Below are 18,862 nucleotides of genomic sequence, written 5' to 3'. Positions count from 1 at the left end.
ATAAGACAATTATCCAATAAAAATTAAAATTAAATAATTTTAAATGCTTTCATGGAAAATCAGACTCTGCTCATTGCTTTTAGATCTGTACTTTAGACTTCAGATGATATTAATATAAATCAAATTATGTACATTACATATGGAATTTTAAAATGATCTAAAAAAATTTTTCACACATTCTGTAAACCAAAGGAATTGTGCTAGTTTCTATCATCAAATTCAGGAGCAAAGAATTTACTGATGGGTAGTATACGTACTTCGGTTGTAAAGTAAGGGAAATATCGTTGGAAGAGACTATAGATTGCGCATACGCTAGCAGATAATAATAAAGTTGTGTAGGACCAAGGGTCTGCTTGTGACGTATTGAAAGCAGTCACTACCATGAAAGTACGTAAAAAAGGAGTTATTATGAAGGTAGAAAAGTCTCATGTAGTGGACGCTTCCTACCACCATGGTCTCTCTATAACGAGAGGTGTTGATGATGTGTGCGGTTGAAGGAAAGCATGTGTATTCTCAGCATTCTCTGGAATAACTCAGATTAAGGGGATGTTGGTATGCATCTCTAAAGCATGTTTAAAAAACTTGAATAGCGATTGTGGTAGTATCATTAAGGCTTAATTGAAGTCTGAGGCAACGAAGTTTTATCTGCTGTAAGACAGATCAGTTTTGTTCCAATCAGTATGAGTCAGCATAATAACATTTGGCCCTCACGTTATTGAAGAGTACGTAGGATTGGTGATGGAATCTTTCTTTCTTACTGCCAAAGAAGTATCCGTAAATGTTGGGCTCAGATATTAAACTGTGTGTTGCATCCTAATTCTGTCCATATTCTGATAGTACTATGAGCAGTAGAGGGCTTCATTGATGAATAGAAACTACTTCGCTGACCGCATTCGATAGTTACCACAGATTTGCACAAGGAGACTTATTAAGGGTTCAGTATGTTAAGGTATGATTCATTAAAATTTTAGGTTGCTAGGTATTAGTTACGATTTGCAGCATGCATTTTAAAAGGCAAAGGAAAATGAAGATTCCATGAAATCTATTCAGCTACATTTATTTAATTTATTATTGCTATTACTTTTGTTGTAATTGTGAGTATTTTAATTCGCAAAATTCCGAATGCATAAAGCAAAATTCAGGCATTTATTCCAGAAAAATAATATGTCAGATTTTATCATGTAGAATGAAACTTTTCGAAACTCGTCTGAAATTTAAACTTTTAAACTTTGGATAATTAGACCTTGAAAGAAATCTAACTCATATTTTCACTACACAGAAGGAAGACCATGAAACCTCCCACAACCAGACACGTTTCATCAAAATTTAACCTAAAACAAAGGTGAAAGGCAATGACCCCAGTTTAAGACTGAATATTTCATGATTCTAAGACATCCTGGCTTAATAACGATGAACTAAATTCAAATAGCAACCTTATTTTAGAAATTCTTGAAGTGCAAGAACCTCCAAAAGGTTTCATCTTACCGATGAAATAAGACAGAAACGTAGCCTTGGTATTGTTGGGGCAGCAGAGTTGAACGTACAGAAAAAAATAGGTCATGCGATTTTAGGCAACCGAAGAATATATAAAAGTCGATCGTGAGACTGGCTGCAGGCAATATCTCGAATTCTTTAAACATTTATCATACACACCATTCCTTATATATCTTACACGTTGTTTCTCATTGCATAATTTTTCAAACTATGGTATAGAATTTTAACAGAACAGTTTTCAGAGGAGATTTAGAACAGTTTTATAAATAAAAAATTTCAACTTTTTTTGCAGTCTTAGCAGGATAAAAATTTTAATATGTCAAATAGCCATTATGTACTAAATACGAAAAATGTTCTTTTACCCATTTTGTGTTCTTTAAAAAATGTAGTGAGATTTCATTTATTCCGAAACGTTTAGGTGAATATTTAATTCTGTTAGAAAACTAGCATTGAAAAATGACAAAAATCACCAAATTTGTTTTGTGAAGAATTTTACATGAAATATCTGTCTTTAAATTTATTAAAAGAAATAAACATTTTGCGAATTTGAAAATTTAGTGTATGAGGATCAAATAAAAAATTAAATTTTGTATTTTTAATATTGTTCTACCTACTGTGCTAAACATATTCTCATAAAGTCTTCTATCTTATTTTGAGAAATTTTGTTATTAAAATTAATTACTTAGATTCCATATATAGAGAAATACTTGAAAAAAAGCAAGCTGCGGGTTGTGTTTGAAAAATACGTGAAAGGCATGGAAATTTGAACATCTGGTAGGAAGAAAGGATGTTTGTAAAATAATACTGCGACTTTTCTGATTAAAATAATAACTTTGTGACACTAAAGAGGTGACGCAAAAAGGAATGAGGTTTAAGGGTAAGCGCAAAAGAATATCGGAAAAAAAAAGAAAAAAGGAAAATACCACCTGAGGCAAAAAGGTAAATGCTCGCCTTAACTGTGTAGTCAAGTTAACTACATCTCTACACTTTAATATTCAGCAAAATTAAATATACTTATCACATCATAACTCTTATAATATTTGTAAAAATAATTTTATGCATTTAAAAATATAGAATAAACAATAACACATACAGCAAATTATAATTTTTAAATGAAAACAGTAAACTGTTTGATTAAACTTGCCACTTTTTGATAAAGAGACAATAACACCGAAATAATAAGATATCATAAAAATATGGCATTAATATTCAAGCATTTTTATCCTTGATTTTATCGAAGTGAAATCGACAATCGAAAGAGAGAATATTGAAATGTAATAGAGAAAACAGTGATATTTGAAAGGTGTTTTCGAGGACCAAAGGAAAATTCTCCATTTTTTATTAGTTCTTCTGAAGCCTCTTTCATTTTAATTACAATAATTGGGAATAATAGTAATGCATAATAGTAATAGCCATAAAAGCAGCGATTGAAATAAAAATTCTCAAAATTCCCAATGAATTCACCATAAATCTGGCTCCCAAGCAGCTATTCTAGCGATTAAATATCCTTTACCTACCTCACCACTGATTTTCGGCATAAATTCTTCTCTTGCTTGAATTCCAAAGTACAAAATTTAGATTTCATGGATCAAAGGACATAGTGGCCGTTCTGGCTGATCAGGCAGATGAATTAATCAAAGCAACAGCAATCAAGATGGTACTGAAATCACCCTTCCATGGTGTCTCTCAAATTTCAAGTAGCATCTAAACCAACTTAAAATATTTGCAAGATTTGTGAAATAATGCTTCACAGGAAAGACGTAGTACATATAACTTGATTCCCAATGTAAGCTCCACATCTCTGTACTCGAATCCCTCATTATATTGCTACAAAATAAGACATGGACACTTCCCCACATAATTCTACGCAATGGCAAATTCCGACACTTACATATGGTGGGGATCAGAGAGCTCCTTACCATTGCACTTTCTCATTCCCTTTAACTGAGTATAATCACATAAAATCCCCACGAACTGATCTTCTGGCATTCCAAAGGTTTCTACTTTAAAATAAACATCAGTATCGGAAGTTTCAAAAAATTATGCAACGACTCTCTTCCTACGGCCTAGATCTTTGTCAAGTGTTAAGTTCTTATACTGCGTAAATTTAATGAACTTTTACATACTGTGAATATATTTAAAAGGACTCCATTTGTGAACTTTATAAAGTGTAACAACCTTTTATAATTGTAATAACCTTATGGATACCTCTTTAGTATTATTATTACAGTTCATGATGATATTGTATTCCCAGTACTTATTATATTTAATATCATTGTTTTTATCTACTATTTTTGTTACACCAAAGCAGATATTCAATTTAATTTATGAATTTTAAATTATATTGAAACTATATTGTAATCTCTTTATGTCCTAAATCATTATTTTTAATAACTACTGGATGCGGGGCGTAAGATGGGATTGCACGTAATAGGTAAAATATAGATCCTTCCTTAAAAAGCTTCGGTTGCTCGTTTCCTCAACCCTTTCTTGTAAACTCCGATAAAAGCTTGCAACTTTTTTTTAGAGTTTGTTAGTATGGGAAGGCATTATTAGCTGATCCATGGTACATTGCTGCTGTCACTCACACTTGTACCTATACCTACGTAATAGAAATGTAGCATACGAATTATGTTAGTTCTTCTATTAGCCACCCAGCTTTATGTGCAGTTAAAATTTTTTATCACAAGGCTTTATTTACATTTACTTATTTATTATTTAAATTATTTACTTTTATTACTTTTATTTTACTTTAATTACTTTTATTTTACTTTATTTACTTTATTTTACTTTAATTACTTTAATTTACTTTAATTTATTTTACTTTAATTTATTTACTTTTTCTTGCAGTACTGAATTCTTCGAGAACATGCATAAAAGTTTAAATTAATTTGGTTAAACAGGTTGTTAAGCTCAACCTGTTTGTAATGATTTATCTTTCGATGCCTTGTATCAGTTTATACTCTGCATAAAGTAAAAGTAATGAGTAGAAAATTATATAAAATATGTGGAGTTTATCTTATTTTAAGTATTAAATTGTTAATAAATAATTAAGTTTGATTTAGCTAATTGTTTAAAGAAAATACGCGAGTTGCGCAATTGCTCAAGAATATAACGCCCTTTTGATTGATTTAAATTTGATATTTTAACCCTTTCGCCGTCCTCTCCTGTCCGCAAAAATCCCCCCCCAGCGGCCGTCTGTTTTTCGTAGCATGTAATGTTGCTTTCTCTGTACATCATAACTTTCGTAGTGGATGAATGTCAATGAATATTAAGTAAAATTATAAGGAAATAAAGCATAATGGAAAAATAATAATATCTCTGCTTATTTCTAACAGCAGGATAATTTGATAACATCTGATCCAGGCGGTCCTTTCCTCCCATTTTGTTGTTGTAATCTTTTACAATTATTGGTTTTTTTACAGTTCTGTGTTCGAACATCAATCATCGAGTTATTATGGACTGTACTCATCAAACGTATATCCGTCTTGTCTTTCCAATTCACAACCTCATTCTCTTTTTCTGCTGAGTAGACGTTGAACCCATCTCTCGCTGTCTTATGTAAAATGGCGCGAATATTCATAAACCCGGGCAAATTCAATTAGAACTAAAATGCCTGATTAGTGCTACCCTCTAGGAGGTAATAATGTAGAAGAACGCTTGAGGGGCGTTACGGCCGCCCTGCAGAAGTTTCACTTGAACACGCTAGACGCGTTACGGACGACGAAGAGGTTGAAATGGTACATTTGGATACATTTCAAAATTTAAAGTTACTTTTCATAACATATATTTTAAATGTGTTTCTAAAACTTCGCTCCTACTTTGCCGTACCTCCTAGCCGTTCACATGAGGCAAGTGCCGCACCTTTGTCTCCGCATTATAAAAGGTAATTAAAGGATCTATAAGAACGTGAGATTTAAGTACTTTTTACAAATGAATATTATTTTATGGATCCCCCCCGGAAAAAAATTTGGTAAAGTATGGCTTTCATCTAGTTCTTTATACAAAATCTTCTTGTCTGTCGATAAGTATACCATCGATGCATTACCGGAGTTGGTGTTTAAGTATTTATCAATGCCCGTTGACCTTTACACGTATATACTACCTGCAAAAAGTAAACATTAAAAGCTTTTTTTTTTTTTTCAGCGTAATCGGCGTTGTACAAATGGTGAACAAAGTAAATGGCCCTTTCACGAAAAGCGACGAAGAAGCTTTTGCCACATTCGCTATTTACTGCGGTTTGGCACTGCACCATGCAAAGGTAAGTGTAAATGTTTTATTTTCTATTAATATCCTTAAATAATTAGCTATATATAAATTGTGTGTAATTATGACTGCTACCTTTTCCTTCTTCAGTGCTAAATTCAGATAAATAAATAAATTCAGACAGAGTTTTTAAATATTTTGAGGTTTGGCGTCATTAAAGGGTTCTTAACTTCACTGCTATCAAATCCATTCTATTTTTCTGAAAGCGATTTGTCATTAGCATATAGTGGCTCATAACTGTTTTCGGGCACTTGTATCTTTGTAATTCATTTGCATAGATCTTGTCCTAAATATCAAAACATAGACTTCAAATTTTTTCTAATATATTACTCATTCTCCATATTAAGCCTTGACTATTTTAAAATAAATATCATCAAAATATTCTTACAATAACATAATGTATTCGAAATGTGTTCATCAAAACTCACATAATAATTTGGACACTCCAAGTTCTTGTTGAGAAGTTTTTTTCAATGTTTCTAATTGTGTTTTTAATTTTAAATGAAAATAGATCACAAGAAGATTTGGAAAATATTACTTGTTTAACAAAATATACTAATTTTCTATATCTGAAGTAAACATGGCAAGAAACTACAAACACATGTCAAATTCTGATAGAAATTTAGAAATTCATCTTTCTAAAGATGGTAAAAGTATTCAGTATATACAGACAATCTTTGACGTAAAGCGTTTAACTACTGCTGATGCAATAAAAAGATGGAAATTGCTTAGAACCGTTGAAAATACATTGAAGTCTAGACCACATTCCAAGATAAATGTATGGAAATCAGGTTTATTCTACGAAAATCAGACAAGACACAAAAAGTAGTAATGTAAAACGTTCTGCAAATTAAGAAGAAAGGTTTCCAGTAAAAGTTAACCTTGAAGCTTTTTGGAAGAATCATTTAGGACTCATGAATGTAACGGGCGATCCTCAAGAAGGAAATTCTTTATCAACAAAAAAACAGAAAATACGCCTGGCTTTCGTAAAATCTGTAGTAAGCAAAGTTATATTATATTGGAACAATATAATCAAAATTTAATATATTTGGGTCCGATAAATAAATTAATATGAGATAAAAGCTGAATTAAGAGCTGAATTCTTAAAACCTATTGCTTACAATTATACGCAGGGGAAAAAGCGTATTGATTTAGAAATTTTTTGCTGCCTTTAGAATAAGAAATATACTGTTTATAGAAATTAATATGGATTAATATAAATATATATTTATTCTTAATGAAAATCCAAAAGCATCTGCTGCAAACTTGGAATGTAAAATACTCAATATCTATCAAGATAACGATCCTAAACATACAGTCTTAAATAATTGCTTGCTTTGTCCAATTGTCAAAACTTTTCCATACTGCTAGGACTTAAATCCTACAGAACATATATGGAGTAAGTTAGAGAAAAGAATAAGGAAACATGACACTTTACTAAAATCACATTTTCGATCCCGTAGAAATGGAACAAATAGAAAATTCTTACACAAAAAAAAAATTAGTTGAAGCTGTGCTAAAGTGTATGAAAAATGTCATTATGGCTAAAGGACATCGAACAATATATTGAACGTCCCCTTATTTGCCTAATTTTATTAAATATAAACTGTTTATTCAAAGAGTTCATTTTCAGAATTATTTGAAATCTTTTTAAAACGTTTTGAATAACGTTTTTCAAAATAAGCGTGTGTTGAAACAGATGATCAATATTATACATTAAAGAAAAATAAAATCATTTTGCTAATATTTAGTAACTGATATTTGCAAATAAAATTTAAAAACACACTTGCCCGAAAACAAATGTGAGTCTCTTTGTGTCTCAACATTCTAATTTTTTTTAACTTTTCTCACAAACACCGGCTGAAGCAATACTTGTGAGAAGTTCTTTTCGTAGATTTTTTAGATGATCCTTTTGCTTTCGTCGATAAATCTGTCTTTGTTTTATTTCTAAAATTTCGTTCTGGAAAAAGACATATTGTTGCTACTTCAATTTACAGACATATTCGTTGTAAGTCTCGTGAGCTAGCAATTTAGGAGAAAAGGAATTTAGAATTTTTGAAGTGATTTATTAAATTACTTCAAAAATTCTGAAGTAATCTTAGTTTATAATAGAATAATATGACACAGAGGTTTTTCATTTAATTTTACACTGATGATTTGAGCAGGTCGTTCCATGTATATGATTTTATGTTTTGTATGTTGATTTCCTTAAGCTTTTATGGAAATTTACATGCAGAGTGTAACTATTTAACTTAAAAATTGCTTCAGATTTTAAATTTGTAATTTGAATACGAAGAACAGATTATATATATATTTTTTTAATTCTTCATTTATGTATCAATCGGCAAGTAAAACGTATTGTCGAAACAAAACGCATATGAAAACATGGACATATTCACTCTCTCAGGTTCTGTTTTTATAAAAGAAAATAAGATAAATCCCTGAACTGCTTTGGATGCAAAACTTAAAATGTGCTGGAATATTTTTCAATCCTCCAATTTTTAAAATCCTTCATGAAATAATGATAATAAGAAGGAGAAGAAAGTTTTGCTCAATATTAAAACTTAAATTAAAGCAAAAAATGAAACCTGCATTTAATGAAAAATGAATTTAAGAATTTTTCAAATACGCCTAGTTTTGTTACAAAAATACAAATTAAATTATGTAGATGAAGTAGGATAAATGAATAAATTTCTTGACTCTTGATGTACACTTTCGTAGTATAATTCGGAAAAAATTGATTAACAGTTCAAATAGGTAGTTCATTTTTCAAAATATTTTTAAATCAAAGCAAGAGTAAAGGAGAGATGATTCCAGTATGGGTAAAAATTAAAAATTGAGAGCTAAATTCTTTTAAGGTCTAAATTCTTTAGGGTCTTTTAAGGAATTAAGAGCATTGCAATCACGGCCATTACACGGTGATACTGGTTTATTGAAATTCAACAAAAGTTGTTCTTTCTTAATAAAAGCTTCTACTGACTGTCAATAAAACGTCAAACGTAAAGAAATTTTGAATTAATATGTTTAACGGTTTTTAAATTGAGGAAATCTTTATCAGTTTGAATTAAAATATTTAGCGGTTTAACAGTAGAAAAATTGGAATAAACGCAAAAATTGAGGAGATTTAAGTTTTCGCATCTCGAAGCTTTATCAAGATAGGTTAGATTCAAGAATTCTAAAGTCTCATTCCTAATTTTTAGCTATAATAAAAATTAGGTTTTCTACTTGATACCAGAGATAACTTTTAAAGCTGTGAATAAAAGTCTTCAATTTATAAAGCTCCGTATGGAGAAATAAATTATTAATTCGTAGTAATTACCGTTTATTTGCAATTCAGCAAATGTTTGTTAGTACTTAATAAAATAAGATATATAGAAAATTATACTGTAAAGTAAATCGTATAAAATAGTTTAAAATCCGTCGTCAAAAATAATACTCTTAGCTAACCGTAACAGCTCTTGACGGCGGAGCAATATGCAGCTTTTCAGAATATGTTGAAAAACATTTTATTCTTTAAAGCCTCCTTTTTCATCCGTTTAAAATTTTAAGAAATTTAACACAAAAAAATTATTAACTAGTTCAAAGTTCTAAAAAGACCGTTTAAAAAATTTTATTGGTTTATTTACTAGAAAATGAAATTCTGAGCCTATTGCTTAAACGCGCTCAAAGAAATTTATTTTAAGCCTCAATAAGCAAATATTTACTTGCATAATATAATATTAACGCCTTTCAGAAAAACTGTATTTCTTACTATTTTATGGAGAAATTAAGAGAAAAATTAAAATCATAAATCGATTTATAAAATTATGATTAGATAGAAATATATTTGAATCAAATTTTCTTAAGTGCAATGCTGTAAGCATTTATTGAAATTTATTATTAATGGATAACTATTTCGCTATGGTAGCTATATGACAAAATTCGACGATCGGAGCAAAAGCACAAAGTGGCCCTCGAGATACTTTCTTATCATAACACATGCAGCGAGGAAGAAATGAACGCCATTAGAGATATCAAGCTGCCTATCGATAAAGCAGATCTCAAAGAGTAAGTGGTTAATATATTTGCTTGGCTGAATTATATTTCTACACCATTAAAATCGTTATGATAATATTAAATAACTAGCTTGGTATTTCCTATTAAAGCGGCCAGCACGTAAGCCTTCGTTTATATTTGAAATTTGGATGTTAACAAAGTAGGCAACATTGGCGATTAAACGTGGTGGCTTTAACAAGGAAGTAGCAATAATTCTGCGTTACTAGTTTTGATATGCTGAAAACATTGCCATGTTTTATTTGGAAAAAAATTGGAAAAAAAATAAGAAAAGAAAGTAATAAAGTAGTGATTACTTAACAGCTAATATTTTGTTGAAAGCAGAGATGAATTAGATAGCATACCGAATAGAGGATTAATCGTTTAGAATGGAGATTGCGAAAATCTTTTGTGGATGCCATGCCTTGAAAAGTTAACGACATCATAAAAACTAAATATATCAGTTGTAGAGAAGCAAAGCTTGCTTTTTATAAGAAACCATATACTACTAGCGTGTATTAAAATACAAATATAAATTTAAGACCAGTTTACTTACTTAGATACATAACCTGCGACGAAAGTCATAAGTGCAAGAGTTTTCGGTTAAAATTTGCCTAACAGAGAGCCTGAAAGATATTCTCTTCACCGGTAACCCACCGCTCTGGAAAAGGGAACAATTTATTTAAAATTGCTGACAGTTGTAAAAGCTAAGAGATGGAAGACGTTCGCAGTAAAAATCTGATTTTGCTTTCAGATTTAAATCTTTATAAACTACCGTTTCAGTAACAAAGAAAAATAAATTATATCATTTATAAAAGTAGAAAATTCTGATGTTAACACATTAAAAGTTTTCCTGATAATTAATAATGAAGTGGTGTTTTTAAGTACAATATATATATGAATGGTATGGGAATGTTTTATATTTAAGGATTTCCAGAAAATCATTTTATTGTAATGTGTTTTTAAAGCGAACTTTAATTCATTTTTCGTTTAAGAATGCTACCAAAAATTTATAAAATTAAAAAATGTATTACTTCAATAAAAAATAGCAAGGGATTGTTATTATAAAAAGTATAAAACTATTAAATTTTATCTCTTTGAAGAACGAATTCATGCTTGTTCAGCATTTATAAGTTAATAATACAGGTTTTTTTTTTTTTTTTTTTTTTTTTTTTTTTTTTTTTTCTTGTAGATTCAACTTTAACCACGCTGTTCTGAATTCAGATGAAAAAGTTTTCACCTCCATATTTATGCTCACGGATCTTCCAAAAGTTGGAAGGTAATGAATTTCCCTGAAAACATTTAAATTTACTACTTGCATATGCTACAAACTCTAAAACCATGAGTATTATAAATGTACAAGAGTTCATATGATTAAAGATTCATCAGGGTTGTATAATAAAAACTTGCAGCTGAATTTCTTAATAACAACCCAAATTCCTGATAGACAGCCAAAAAAACTTTAAAAAATCTTAGTCAGTTTAAAAATCTTAGCAAATTTAAACTAAAGGGGTGGTAGAAGAAGTTTCCAGTAAAAAAACATTCATAAATTCCTATCAATGAAAAACGTTAGCACTGAATTTAATACATTTAGGGGTTCAAAAGTTTGACATGCCAAAAATTAAAATTACTAAAATTCGAGTAAATCGAAGTTTCTGCTATATGTTGCTAATTATTTATTCAAAAAGTCTTTTTTAAAATTTTGGTATAAATTTAGTTCAGACATGATAAGTTAAATAGTATTTAGCACATGCGTGTTAGAATAAGCACCAATTATAATGTTTCAGTTTTGCGAATATTGATTTGGATTCTCTCGTTCGCTTCACTTTGACTGTCCGGAAGAATTACAGACGAGTTCCTTACCACAACTGGATGCATGGATTCATGGTCGCAAACTCCGTTTATGTCGTCATTAAAAAAAGTGAAGTTTTCAGACCTCTCGAAGTAAGTATAGATCAAAATAAAGTTTTGTCATATAATAAAAATTGATACTTACGAAAAATCCCGTCGACCATTTTTGCTTATTAATGAAAAGACGCCAAACTACGCGATTTTTCGCCAAAAATGCAAAAGTCTTCTTCAAACACGCTGGTTTTGGCGTAACCTTGATTTCACGTGTTAGTTATTATTCTTGGTAAAGACTCCTTCCCCCCCCCCATCACGCATTTTCGAAAAAAAAAAAAGTGATTAAAATTTGGGACCTGCCTATTACAAAAGAGCATGCTGTTGAATATTTCCAAAGGTTTTTTAACCCTTCGATGCACGCGATATTATTTTTATAATGTTTTGACTAAAAAACTCTAGAAATCGAATCCTAGAGACAAATAATATATGACTTTTAAAAAAATCTGCTCTCGCCCATTGATCTGTGGGGGGTGATCTCGCTGTGAAACCATGGAGGTAGGAAAGGGAGGAGGGGCCATTCCGCGCTAGAAGTGAAGCACTGCTTTGAAGCTTGGGTCACCAGACTGCGTGTTCTTTGTTTACATTCAGAAGCTCGCTTGACAAGATTCTGATAGTATTTCGACACACGACAGTTCGATAGAAATCGAAAAAGGGACACTCTCGCATGAAAGAAACATTCATAGTGTAATGGATAATAGCAATTTGTATAGTTTACTGACATTTACGGAAAAATCACATCTTGGTTATTTTTCGATAACTAACAACAGCGATTTTGATTATGAATTTGTTTTATAAAATTCTAAGCTGTTGCACTACAAAAATATAGATTTTAAGAAAATTGCTAAAAGAGATCTGCCAAAATTTATTTTCTAGAAGATTTGAAAAGTTTGAAACTTGATGGCTAAATGTAAATATAAAATTATGTATGTTAAAATATTTGTAATTAGGCACATAGGTCAGATTAAGTTTTTAAATAGAGTAACGCATGCAAGGGCTATCTGCCTAAAGAGAGGGATGCCATCGTGGAGGAGAGCCAACCAGCGGCCGAGCGGTAAAGTCGCTGAACACTGGTAGTTCGGTCCGAGGTTCAAATCCCGCGAACGGGCTGGCTGCATGAGTGTTTTCGTGGTTTTCCTCATGTGAAACGTGTATACGAGCCAGTTTCCCTCAGAAAGTCCTCCACGAAGGCACCCCTCCTCTTAGGCAGATAGCCCTCGAGGCTTTGCCGTAATTAAATAACCTAACCTAACCTAACCTAGCCATCGTGGAGGAATTTTGAAGAAAAACTGACCTTTGAGTGGGTATTAAAAATAATACTTATAATTTTCATTCAAATTATATTAATATATATTTTTTATGTAAAACTTTCGGGTGTATGCTAAATTAGTGTAAATTACTTTACACGAAAAATATAGTGAATGCACAGAAATTAAAGATTTGCACATGCCGGAAATGAAAAATAGGAAATATGTATGGGTATTTATGCATGTGCTTGCAAAAAGCATGTACCTGCCTTTGGCAAAATACTTAAATATTCATTAAATTATTTATAAATGTATTTGAAATGAAGAATTTATTCACTTATAAACAACTGTGAAAGTACTGTGAAGAAATCTAATTATTAAATGTATCTAATTTATAATGATTATAAATGTTATCTAAATATATAATAACCTTAATATTGAATTGTAAACATAAATTGAAATCCTGTTGACAAATACGTTATAAAACTATTTAAGCAAGAATTGTTCGTATTGGAAAGCAATCTGTTAAAAGGTATTGTAAAGCAAATGCTATGACATGCGCACTTAAGAACGTAATAAAGAGTTTTGGAATATGTATTGTTGAAATGAAGGGTAAAAAAAAAAATCTGATAAGTATAATTAAAAGAATTATTCCCTTTACATTTTATAATAACTCAGTTACAAGTTTTAAATAATACTTAAACAAAAAAAAAAAACTTATTTTATTCCCTTTCAGAAATGTTCAGAGAAAGTCAAATACTATTTAATTCCTAATAATTCTCTAATTTAAAATGAACCGAATAGAGCATTAATTATAAATTGACTTACATTTTTCGATTTAAAAGAAGCCAAAAAATCATGTCATATTTAAGAAAGTATTTTAGGAAGAAGCTCTATAAATAGAAAAGAAATAATGCATAATTTTAATATTAATAATACAATAAACTTTGATCTAAATTTTTGTACCTTAACCGAATAAAATCGAATTACCTTAATTTTTTTTCTAATGTAATTAACGAAAACTTGTGAAAATATTTCATTCAAATTAAACCATTCTGAGAAAACTGTCCTGTGAAAAGTATAGCATTTAATTCCGTTCAGAATGAAATGTTGTTTAAAAATATGTTGTTTTCACATACTTAGGACTCTGAAGTGTTGTAGAAAAAGAAAATATATACATTTATATGTATATTTGCGACGTAATTACAAAATATTTACACCCGAACGCGTCAAATCCCATAGAACTCAATGGTAAATGACCCAATGTTTTGGTCACCACGTAGGGATCGCCGGTGCTTCAGAGCAGGGTATGGAGAAACTTGTTTAGGGCAACTCGTTCTTACTTCCTACCTCCATGTGTGAAACCCATGGAGGTAGGAAAGGGAGGAGGGGCCAACCCTCCTCCCTAAAAGTGAAGCACTGCTTTGAAGCTTGGGTCACTAGATGAGGTGTTCTTTGTTTACATTCAGAAGCTCGCTTGACAAGATTCTGATACTATTTCGACACACGACAGTTCCATAGAAATCGAAAAAGGGACACTTTCGCATGAAAGAAACATTCATAGTGTGATGGATAATAGCAATTTGTATAGTTTAGTGACATTTACGCAAAAATCACATCTTGGTTATTTTTCGATAATCAACAACAGCGATTTTGATTATGAATTTGTTTTATAAAATTCTAAGCTGTTGCACTACAAAAATATAGATTTTAAGAAAAATGTTATGCTTAAAGAATGTAAAATACCTTACGGTACATTTAAAATTGTATACCCTTGATAGATACCCTTGATAGAATATTCGCTACTTTTATTTTATTTTCCAAACGTCAAAATATTTAAAATAAAACAAATTTTTTTCACATACATATATTATTGTAACATGTACCTTTTAAAATTTTTTAGAGGAGAAGCTTTACTGCTGCTCATTTTAAACCCATCGTTTTAATTTTATATATCTGAAAAATAATCACTTTGAGCTTACACGTTTTACTTATTTGGGTTAATTAAAAATAAAATTACCATCAAATGCTGCAATCCTCGTCAAAATTAATAAATATACACACAGATATATATGCCAACAAGTTAGCTTTCCCTTGATTTGGAACCACACATTTGTGTAAAATTATGTACAGTTTTACACAAATGTGTGGAACAGAAGAGGGATACATTTGCGAATTTGGCGGAAGTACCATGTGCGGTCAAGATGATGTGACCATGTGAACGTGCTACATCATCAAGACAGCTTATTAAGAATTTGAAAATAGGGTAATCGACGCAGGTGAAAACATTTGTATATCCTGCCAAAGGAGGTCCGATCATGAATGGTCCGATCAGAACGTAATAAAGAGTTTTGGAATATGTATTGTTGAAATGAAGAGTAAAAAAAAAATCTGATAAGTATAATTAAAAGAATTATTACCCTTACATTTTATAATAACTCAGTTACAAGTTTTAAATAATACTTAAAAAAAGAAAACTTACTTTATTCCCTTTCAGAAATGTTCAGAGAAAGTCAAGTACTATTTAAAGTATTTCGCTAATTCCTAATAATTCTCTAATTTAAAATGAACCGAATAGAGCATTAATTATAAATTGACTTACATTTTTCGATTTAAAAGATGCCTCAGAAGCCAAAAAATCATGTCATATTTAAGAAAGTATTTTAGGAAGAAGCTCTATAAATAGAGAGGAAATAATGCATAATTTTAATATTAATAATACAATAAACTTTGATCTTAATTTTTGTACCTTAACCGAATAAAATCGAATTACCTTAATTTTTTTTTCTAATGTAATTAACGAAAACTTGTGAAAATATTTCATTCAAATTAAACCATTCTGAGAAAAATGTCCTGTGAAAAGTATAGCATGTAATTCCGTTCAGAATGAAATGTTGTTTAAAAATATGTTGTTTTCACATACTTAGGACTCTGAAGTGTTGTAGAAAAAGAAAATATATACATTTATATGTATATTTGCGACGTAATTACAAAATATTTACATCCGAACGCGTCAAATCCCATAGAACTCAATGGTAAATGATCCAATGTTTTGGTCACCACGTAGGGATCGCCGGTGCTTCAGAGCAGGGTACGGGAGAAACTTGTTTAGGGCGACTCCATCTTACTTCCTACCTCCATAGTGAAACCAGCGCGCGTCTAGGACTTTGAAACTGACTGAGTTAGTAGGAAAAAACAACTTACCTTTTACCGTGCACATTTCCAATGAATGAAGAAATTTGCGAATTAAAAAAAAATTGCATTTAAAAATAGCAATATATGTAGATTTTTTACTTTATTTCATAAAGTAAGTCATAAAAGAAATTAAACGTTTATGTAATTTTTCTACAGCAGTGAAAACATAACGCACATAATAAGGAAGTTGGGATAAATAGATAAAAAACTCAATAGAATATTAAAAAATTCGGTGATTTTTTTACATGTCAAAGAACATAGTTAATTTTATGAAACTGTTCAAAGCATGTTTTTTCTTTTTGATAAATGCATAAACCATCAAACACTACACATTTCGCACATATATGTTGTTTTATGTGGTTTCTTCCTTGTGCTACAAAATGTACACCGCCGGGATTTGCATTTTACTGGCATATGTTCTGCATTCTTTAGTCTCTTTTCATCTGGCAAATGAAATTTATGGTTTTTTTATGTTAAAAGGGAGACCTTGATCTCTTTCACTTTGGTTCGTTTCCCATTTGCATTACACTACTGATTATATTCATTATGAAAGCCTTGAGTATTTTTAAACTGGGGTCACTTTTTGGAAGCATTCGGCATACAATGAAGACGTTTATAAAGGTGACATCAATAAAATGAAAAAAGATTCGATGCCACCATTTTTTACTTTTTCTACCAATTTCATATAAGCTTTTTAGTTGGTCAAAGTAGTCCACATATCCCATATTTTTATTGTATAATTGCCTTTGTACATTGTACCTGAACTTTCTGTCCGGATTTTTCTTCCTTTTCTACAGTAGATAGAATAACGGGATCAACTAGGCTAGATAAAATGGTAACACGTCTTTTGTCTTTCCATTTTAGAAAAGTTATTTTGTCATTACTTACTGCCCAGTCGAAGTCACCCCGTTTTAATTTCTTATCTTCCATCAGTGTTTTGGCATGGTATTTTTTTCTTTTTATATTTACAGTTCCACAACAAAATACGTTTTTCGTTCCTAAAAACTTAAAAAGTTCATAGAATGTAAAATAATTGTGCATGTATACTCTAGAATGTTTACAATACAAGGACTCACTTAGCATTTTTACCACTCTTTCACTCAGATTTTTTTCGACTTCGTGGGTTTTACCAGTATAAATTTCAAATTTACAACCATAGCTGCTTTCATCGAAACACATCCACACCTTATATCCTCGTTTTATTGATTTTTAGGTAAGTATTGTTTTAGGAAATTTTTACCTTTGAAAGGAATCATTGATTCGTCAATCGACTGATTTTTTTCCTCGATCTATCGAATCTTTCCGACAAATGAGTCATTAGAGGGCGAACTTTATAAAGTTTGTCATACGTTTTGTCCTTTCTTTTTGGCATAAGGCTGTTATCGTTCAAATGCAAATTGCCTAAAATCCCTGAAAAAATATCTTTACTGCCATTTGCTTTGTCACATAAGATTCATTCAGTATTTCAATTGTTGACCAGAAATCCCGATAGCTTGGGAGTTTTTTAATTCCCGTTAGAATGTTTATCCCTAAAAATTTCAACATATCATGAAGAGTTATAGGTGAAAACGTCTTACCTTTTTGAATTGCATGTAAGTTAGTTTCAAAAACTAATTTATCCAAGAATTCAGCAGTAAAAAAGACATAAATATATCTATGGGTTTTTACATCTTGCATAAAGGAAATTTCGTCAGTTGGCCCATAATCCTCAGAAAATTCGGGAACTGATTTAAATACATTCTGTATTTTATTCCATGTTACCTGTGCAATTCTGGATGGACCTGGTAAATTTATATCATCCCTTTCTGACTGATTATCACTTTCGTCTTCTATATTTCCGTAATCATGAGGGAAGGGGAGTAAAGAAATATTTCCTTCTTCCTCACTTTCATCCTCAGAGACCACTAATTCTGGATCTGAAGCTAATTCTTCAAGTAACGCTAATGCATCAGCTATTTCTAGCCCTTTGCGAGGCATTTTGAGTCTCAATAGTAGAAACAAAATATTGATAAAATATTTAAAATTTATTAAAACTTTTACAGGATTTGTATTTTTAATTATCGAAAAATATATTTGCATTGGCTTGTGCGAAGCGAGCGTCAATGCGAAAGGGAACGTGGTTCGAGGATTCTACTATTTAATGTTTGACTGCACTCGGAAAGGCTCCGAAGACTAGAGGCGAAGAAAAAGTATTTCGCGAGACTTATATTTTCTCGCGAAAATTAAAACCTAGCGAAAATAATTGCTTTTACAGTATATTTTTTTAATAAAAAATAATGGAAATTTTAATGAAAAATTAAATATAAATTAATGATAATATAATAAATTTGAAAGAAAAATAAGAATAGAACGTTTTTTCTTATATTTAGTAATTTTTTTTAGTCCAAAGGGATTTGAATCCCGAAGGACTATTAGTTTCGTTTTGGCATTTTGCGTCGGACTCATAAATGTCGGTTCATTTTTCAAACTGTTGCCACAAAATGTTAGAGTCCTGCATTATATTTGAAGAAATTAAATAATGAAAAATCTGCATAAATGTATGTATATTTCTCGTATTGTGATAAAACAACGGTACATAGAGTCATCGAATTTTGAATAACGTAATCCTTCAACGAATATGAGCATGTGGAAGACCAAATTTGAAATTTGAAATTTGTTTTATGATCGATTTCCTATTTTTTAAAACTTTGACGAATTTTTGATTAACAAACTCAAGGATTTCAAAG

The 18,862-nt window shown here is 30.5% G+C and overlaps 1 protein-coding gene across 3 annotated transcripts in view; it reads left to right on the top strand.

Moving 5' to 3' along the window:
• The window catches only part of LOC118187131 (putative 3',5'-cyclic phosphodiesterase pde-5), a 104,776-nt gene that overhangs the window by 64,978 nt on the left and 20,936 nt on the right, over window positions 1-18,862 (top strand). For all 3 annotated transcript variants that reach the window (XM_035357327.2, XM_035357326.2, XM_085816310.1), the window contains 4 exons: window positions 5,641-5,755; window positions 9,668-9,807; window positions 10,985-11,071; window positions 11,580-11,736. In XM_035357327.2, coding sequence (XP_035213218.1) covers window positions 5,641-5,755; window positions 9,668-9,807; window positions 10,985-11,071; window positions 11,580-11,736 — 499 coding nt within the window. The remainder of the gene's footprint in view (window positions 1-5,640; window positions 5,756-9,667; window positions 9,808-10,984; window positions 11,072-11,579; window positions 11,737-18,862) is intronic.

The sequence above is a fragment of the Stegodyphus dumicola genome, chromosome 1, assembly GCF_044657685.1.
Source record: "Stegodyphus dumicola isolate Sdum_Otavi_A_Nest chromosome 1, ASM4465768v1".
Classification (NCBI taxonomy): Eukaryota; Metazoa; Arthropoda; class Arachnida; order Araneae; family Eresidae; genus Stegodyphus; species Stegodyphus dumicola.
Note: the sequence above shows the minus strand (reverse complement) of the source record. Positions and strands in the feature narration are given on the sequence as shown.